Source organism: Corylus avellana, chromosome ca2, assembly GCF_901000735.1.
Source record: "Corylus avellana chromosome ca2, CavTom2PMs-1.0".
Classification (NCBI taxonomy): Eukaryota; Viridiplantae; Streptophyta; class Magnoliopsida; order Fagales; family Betulaceae; genus Corylus; species Corylus avellana.
In genome coordinates this window covers 43,214,592-43,222,375 of record NC_081542.1, presented here as the reverse complement: position 1 = coordinate 43,222,375, position 7,784 = coordinate 43,214,592, and the positions used below count along the sequence as shown (strand labels likewise).

At 36.8% G+C, this 7,784-nt stretch overlaps 2 protein-coding genes across 2 annotated transcripts in view; both read left to right on the top strand.

Moving 5' to 3' along the window:
* LOC132169857 (uncharacterized) overlaps positions 1–798 on the top strand; it is a 1,221-nt gene extending 423 nt beyond the window's left edge. Inside the window, exons 3-4 of the mRNA XM_059580808.1 lie at positions 3–280; positions 399–798. Coding sequence (XP_059436791.1) covers positions 3–280; positions 399–710 — 590 coding nt within the window. The 3' untranslated portion in view covers positions 711–798. The remainder of the gene's footprint in view (positions 1–2; positions 281–398) is intronic.
* Positions 799–1,380: 582 nt separating this feature from the next.
* LOC132169115 (stem-specific protein TSJT1-like) lies at positions 1,381–3,230 on the top strand. The gene is made up of 4 exons (XM_059580199.1): positions 1,381–1,672; positions 2,004–2,244; positions 2,522–2,642; positions 2,875–3,230. The coding sequence occupies exons 1-4, from the start codon at positions 1,473–1,475 to the stop codon at positions 3,072–3,074; spliced, it is 762 nt and encodes a 253-aa protein (XP_059436182.1). The 5' UTR covers positions 1,381–1,472; the 3' UTR covers positions 3,075–3,230.
* The last annotated feature ends 4,554 nt before the right edge of the window (positions 3,231–7,784 follow it).

The window sequence follows — 7,784 nt, the reverse complement described above, 5'->3', positions numbered from 1 at the left end:
AGAATCAGAGATTGCATCTGTTGTTAAAGCTCACTGTCCTCGTGATGCTTTCTCTGTCAGGGAAGCAGGTGCCAAATCATATACACCACAAATTGGAGAGCAAGTCCATGTGAAGGGACTGGGAGGTAAGTTAGCTACTGTAGTTGAAGCACCTGAGGGTGATGAAACTGTCCTAGTACAACATGGTAAAATGAAGGTCCGTTTAAAGAAAAGCAACATCATATCTATTGCAAGTAACGAAAGAAGTGCAACTAGTTCTGCCCCGCGTCTGAAACGGCAGGTATGTACTGCAATGCTTTCCAGAGGTTAGCTACTCTGGTGTGTGTGACAGTTGTTTAGTGAATTAGTCATCTTAAATCCAACAATCATGAATATGATCCCGTTGTAAAATACTGTAGGGTCGGCGGAGCAACGAGCTCCAGTATCGGCCAAAAGCCGAAAAAGATGAGGAGGTTCCTTATGGTCCAGTGGTGCAAACATCAAAGAACACAGTGGATTTACGTGGTATGCGAGTAGAACAAGCTTCTCACCAACTCGACATGGCCATCTCTGCAAGCGGGCAGTATTCGGTTCTCTTTGTGATACATGGGATGGGCACTGGGGCTGTTAAGGAGCGTGCAATTGAGATGTTAAACAATCATCCACGAGTAGCCAAGTATGAGCAGGAAAGTCCATTGAATTATGGTTGTACAGTTGCTTATATCAAGTGAAACCTTACTGGCTTGGTCCAATGATGTATATATATACATGGGTTAAACCAATTTACAATCGGCAATCTTATTTCATTAATTATACTGTCCCAACTTCTTCCAATTCTCTACTTTTTTTGCCTCCATAACCTTCATGAACTCTTTTCTTCTTGCATTAATGCCAAAAAGATCACGAGAACATGGGTTTAGTCGGTATGGATTGAGATCTCCTATAATTATGGGGTGTCCGAATTGCATGTTGGGATGTCCGAATTGCACGACTTTACAAAGAGAAGGTGCGAGACTCACTAGTCTTGAAAATGTAAATTTGGGCACCCTAATTCTACGGAATCCTCATTCAATCAACATCTAGGTATTGGAAAGAAAGATTTAACAAAAGAAAAAAAAAATAAATAAATAAAGGATCATAAGTATATATATACCTATATCTTTCTGATTTCTTGAATATTTCAGTCATTTTACTATTGCTTGAGAAGCGTTATTCGATTTGTCTTTATCTGTTCTTTTCTGAATATTTGAATGTTGTCTTCAATAGACACCTCAAGCAAAAAACCAACACTTTTGGCACCATCCCTGCATGTAACACATTACACGTATCACCCAACATACCTTTTATAGCTGCCACATGCATACTCTCAGCTATTTACAACAATCTTGTAAGCTTGCAAACTCTGAATCGGAAGGGAAAAAATAAAAAAATAAATAAAGATAAGCATCTGGTAAGCTCAGCAATATTTGGTTTACCAGAATTCTTGCCTGAAAATGTTGGTTGTTTTTGAAAAAGCAGTAGGAAAACCACCGGAGGAGCTGAAGCTTCCTTCAACGGGGTTAGAAAATATGAAATCCCGGCAAGAAATAGGGGAGATTATCCGGTCGTTTTGGCCGGAGTCTATGGTGTACAGTCTTCGAAATGGGAATTTTATGGCTTTGTCACATGAAAATGAAAGTCCATCACAACCCAGGTATTACAAATTAAATCTTATTACTAGTGCATGCCTTTATATTTTTTTCGTTTCCAATGTCTTATAAGCTCCAATTGCACCATATAAGAAGTGAATTTAGATTAATCCTTCACATACACTAATATTTTCGTACGACAGTGTCGTGACAGTGAAAATCAGCCATTGCATTTTCCTTTTACAATCTTTGCAGATCCAAATGCTGATCTTTACCGTCATGTCATTCTAATTATATGGTAACATTATTTCTCATAAAATGCTCTGAAACTTCATTTAGAAAGAAGCATAAATGAAGTGAAGTGCACTAAACTGTCTCATTGGTATCTTTAATTAGGTCTACCGTAGTCACAGACGATATCTTCTGCATTTTCATTGGGGCTTTAGAGAACACTAGTGAACTCAGACGACACTATGGCCTTTCAAGACAAGCTACAGAAGCCATGGTTGTGGTTGAAGCTTATAAGGTACTAAGAGATCGAGCACCCTACCCACCTGATCAAGTCATCAAAGATCTTGAAGGAAAATTTGCATTCGTTCTCTTTGATGCTACATCTCAAACACTCTTTTTAGCCAGGGTGAGTTCAATTAGCCTACAATACCTTGCTCTTTATTCAACATTCTTTTTCTCGGACGTTGTCACGTCGGTTAAATCACAACTTATCTTAAAAACTTTAAATGTAAGGAAAAGAATATTGAGGATCCGTTTGGCACTGCGATTTCGTAAACCCAAAGTGCGATTTTGTTTGAAATTGCAGAAAATGTGTTTGGTAGTGTGTTTTTAGATCACGTGATTTTAAGGGGTGAACTGCGATTTAAAGGCCTAACTATAATAATTATTGCTACTATTGATAGGACAGGGAAGGATGCGTAGAACTCCAATGGGGAATGGGTGGTGATGGGTCCTTGGTCTGCTCCAATGATCCCAACATTATAAGAGAGACATGTGGCAAATCCTGTGCACCTTTTCCTCCAGGTAATTAGTTTAGCTCACTCGATCTTCTTCTCCTGGGTATTATGTTAAATCATCACTATTAAAAAACATAAAAACGTACTTCCAAGATCTTTGACCGGTTGTTTCATTGTTACGATACTTTTACATTCAATTACTTGTGGAATCAACGCTTATCCTAAAATCTTATTCCAATAAGAAATAATATGTTATTTGACCTATTTTAATATGCTGAAATGGTATAAAATACTAATAGGGTGCATTTTCAAGAATGGAAGTGGGCTTATGAGCTTTGATCATCCACTTCACAAGGTAATAGCAATTGCTCGTGAAGACGACAATGGACACATTTGTGGAGTTATCTTCCAGGTGGACTTGTACACACGGCTTCCTAGCATTCCACGTACTGGAAGTGCAGCAAATTGGGCAGATCCTACTGTCGTTGAGACAGACTAAAAAGATCTTAAGATTTTTGCATGCTGCTAATTAATGAACATTATCCAACTCTGCTGTAATAATTACTTGATATATTCTGCAAATACGTGTTAATTAGAGTTGTAAAAGCCTTTCTGTAAGCTGTTTGCTAGAAACATGTCGTTTATGTTAATTATTGTTGGCTTTTTTTTTTAATTTTTAATTTTTAATTTTTATTTTTTATCTTTTTTCTAATTGATTCAATGTAATCATGTGTTATAATCCTAAGTGTAATATATAGTTTAAGTGCAATATTAATTATGTGTATATATAGCTCTTGGACAGCTTCTCCCGGCAAGCATATGTTTTTAAGGGCGAGTTTTGCCTAAAGCTTGTATCAATGTATCATTTGATATCAAGGCTACCACGTGGCACCACGTTGAGTATCGAATCAATATCCAGCTAGTCGAGTATGAGATCGAATAGGTTGTGGCTTTGTAGTTGAGTTATGAAGGGGGTGACCTATATATAGGCTGAATTAGAATGTCTCAGTATTAGGTATGAGTACTGATTGCTTAGAAAAAAAAAAAAAAAAAGCTTAGATAATATATGAGCACTGATAGGTAAATGGAGCCACAAAAAAAAAAAAAAAAAAAAGGATTATTATATATTGATCGAGTCAATATTTGATAGAGTGAGCCGTCATGAATATCGGTTGCAGAGCATGGCGGTATGTTATAATCATAAGTGTCTCACATGACTTATAAGTATAATCTTTAATCTTAATCATGTGTATATATATAAGCTCTTGGTTTTCAGAGAATTACATATCATTAAAACTAAGTTTAAAGGTTTTATTCAGGTATAAACTGCACATATTTAGCATAGCTTATTCGATATTAATCCTAACCCCAGGGATGTTCTTCAATCAAATAGCCCCAGGCCCACCTACAGGGATATTGGGGCAATGGAATCTCTAATGTGCTCGTCATCCCAGCCATTGCTTCCATCTGTGGAGCTCTTTAGGCCACTACGGTCCTCAATATCACCATTGCTAGTCTTGTGGTTACCATAATCACATTTACATGGTGCACAATGGTCGACACATGTAGTGCTACTATCTGTACCAGCACTAATACTTCCACTAATGCCAAAAGTTGGAATCGAGAACCACGGGGTCGAGCCCGAACCGCCACCGCCTTGGCCACTGCCAGAGATGGAACCGCTTACTCCGCCTCCAATACCGATTCCAGGACCTGAATTAACTCCGATGCTGCCTTGGCCTTCGATGCCACGGCCGTTTCCTGACGACCATATTCCTCCTAATTGGATGCCAATGCCTGCCTTTTCAGCTGCTTCATCCTTGGCAGTGATCAGGAGGCCTCTATGAGCACTACAAAGTCCCCCACATAGAAAAACTAAGTAGGCTATATAAGCACATCTTCGTAGTAGTAGTGCCATCTTTGTGGATTTCAATATTGCCTCCCCCCTTAGCTCCTGTAGGCTTGAATGCTTGATATATATAGTGATGAGGGGCTGCGTGGGTATGAGAAGTTTGTTTTGAAAGAACATGCATTGCGTAAATATTGGAGTTGGTTGTGGAAGAGGGAAGGCAAGAAAGTGATCAAACCATTGCAATTTTGTTGAGGGAATTAGGTATCATGGTGCTTGCATGACCAAAGAATCCATTAGTGTTGTGAATTAGATGTTGTTGTGCCACTTTATATGAATTTTGAGCAATTTAAAAGAAAGGGGCTACGGGACTTGCCTATCTTGGGTAAGTGGGCTCGCCCCACGACTTACTCTCTTAAGCCGTTTAAATTTCACGGGAATTTAATTAGTGTAATTGTAGTGAATTCTCGTCCGTTTGACTTGTTTGAATAAGAATTTCACAACTTCTCATGTTTTTTCCCGCAATTAATGCTTTCTTCTCAGAATATTTAATTATGCGATTAAATTATTAATAATTTTTTTTAATCAATTTAAACATTTGAGATAAGTGATAGTTTAATAGAGTATTAAAGTTGAGGTTCTAAGTTTGAATCCCAGTACCACATTTCAATTAAATATTTAATGTACTGAGTCTTAGAGTCACATCTTTTTGATTATTTTTTCATGTGCTTCATGCGCTCTCACACAAGTACCGTGCGCACACGTGAAACTTTTCGCCTGTCTTTCGACACTCTTCTTACTGCCTCCATATTTACTTACAAAACTTTTACAAGTTATACGTGAAATTATTAATAAATAGACTTTTACAAGAAATATTTCTTCAAAAAGTCCTGATTTTATTTTGGAAAAAAAAGAAAAGAAAAAAGAAAAGGAAATAGACTTTATGGGTGGTTGACCACCCCTAATTGGCACCAAGGGTGGTTGCACCACCCATGCTTCTGGTTGGACCATGAAAAAGATTATTGTTTTTTAGAAATAATAATAAAAGCCGAATTGTTTATTGAGAAAGAAATTTCAGAAGAATAACTATTCAATTCTTGGACCTATTCATGTCTAGCAAAACCCTAGTAGTGTTGGTCAGGAGGTTTTGGATCTTCATTTATACTTCGGCCCCTAGATGAGAAATTATGACTTCGTCCCTGATTAGGGTGTTAATTTAAATCGTGAAGGGAAACCGCAAGACGGGGAGGGAGGATGTTGGAATGCTTCCATCCAAGGTGACCCATTTGGCAAGGCTATACAAGCCCTACTTGGTGTTGTGATGGAAATCAAAATATGAGAATCTTCTTCCACAATGATATTATTAGGACCACGGATGCGGATACCTTGTTATTCTCTACCCAATGAGAAGAGACATGAATGAGTATATTATGGACCATCTTTTTATCTTCTTAAAGCTGATGTAGCTTTCAAAATCATCATTAGATCAAAATTCAAGTATAATTCATCTAAAATTTAATGGTAATTTTAAAAGTCACATCAACTTTAGGAGGATAAAAAGATAGTCCATAGCATTACTCGACAGGAATAATAACGAAAAAATATTGAGAGCATAGTTTTTTGCCAGTACAGATAACTTTACCGGCTGGTGAGCTCTCTATTTGGGTAGATCTCTCCTGCTCGGACAAGAGAGCCTCTTTCATGTACTCCTACCTAAAGAGGAGAGCGGAAACAAAAGACTGAAAGAGGGATCCCTGTTATATGAGATTCCACAATAACAACTTGTCCCATGCTTTCAGTGATTCCCTAATTTCTTACTAATTTCTCACGTCTATGATATTTCTTTATCTAAGCCTTTCGGTTCTCGCATGTTTCTTTTTCAGATGCCCGATGAGTGTAGCTTCTGATGGTTTTCAAATTTTCAATTCCTTTCTTTGCTTGGGTGCTTTGGTTTTCTTCCACAGATTAGTATTGTAATATTCCAAAGACAGAATCAGGTCAAAGAATTCATGTACTACGTACTCCTAAGGTTGTACGTACTGATGATGTCAGGAATAATGAGAGGGTTTGGAGATGAAAGAGTACTGATGAAGGAGTATCCAACTTTTGCGCAAAGAAAGCTGGTATATATCTTTGTATTCGCTTGTCTCTCATAGGGCAATTTATCATGCCTTAGCTCGATAAGCCGCTTCCAACCTAACGTTCAAAAGCATTTTCGTTTGGTCTCCCTTTTTGCCTTCCATTCGGATCAAGAGCAGAAAAGACCCCTTTTGTAACATTTCTCCAATTAGCTTAGAAAAAAAAAAGCATATATATATTGGCCAGCCTTGTGTCTCTCAAGTGCTCACTCATGAAAAGGATAAGGAGAAAGATAGCTAACCATTTAAAATTTGCTTAAATGAATAATGTTTATAATAAATATTTTTTCTTTTATCTTTTCTTCTTTAATCAATTTTTCACTTTGTTGATACAGTTGACCACAAGCCAAGGATCCAATAGAAGATGCCTATAAGAGCATATGTGGACCAACTCATGTCGAGTGACAATTATTGTTCTATCGACCTAATTGGAGTAATTCTAGAAATTCATTTTGTGTTACTCTTATCTCTTAAAAAATGAAGTACCTTTTAAAATTACTATTTTAAGAAAATGTAATAATGATCAATCATAAGTCCAATAATGATTTTAAGAATTATATTATTCTTGAAGTAGGGCCATCAGATCCTCTCTCATTCCTTTGCCCAATTTTAAAGAGTAGTGGAAAAAGCCGAGATCCCCTAAAAGTCCAAGCTGACCACCTCCGAATAGGTAGCCACCACCTTCCTCATCCTTGGAATTGCATTTCAATCCTACTCGAACTGGTGTATTTTATTATAATGGAGTAATGCTAAAAAATACACTTTTATTTGATTATCATCTTATCTTGTTGATATAGTAGTTTTAATTGGACATTTAATTTAATTTAATTTTTTTTCTAAAAAAAAACATCCAATTCAAAAGTATCAACACATTCCTATTAGCAAAACAAAACAGTAAAATTATAATTTCAAACATTATTCTTTCAAATTATGCCTTTTAACTGCATTGAATGATAGCGAAATCACCCTTAATAGGATCCTCTCTGGTCCATAATAGAATGGAGAATATCCCGTTCATAGTTGGAATTTCTTCTTATAAATCATATAGTCACAAATAGAACACATGCACAACTACAAAAAAAATAATAATAAAAAAGCAATATTTCAAATTAAAAAAATAAATAATAAATAATAAAAAAATAAGGGGTGGCCATCTTGGCCATAGGGGGTGGCCAGACCACCCCATTTTAGTTGGGGTGGCTCTAATGGCCGGTCAAGGGTG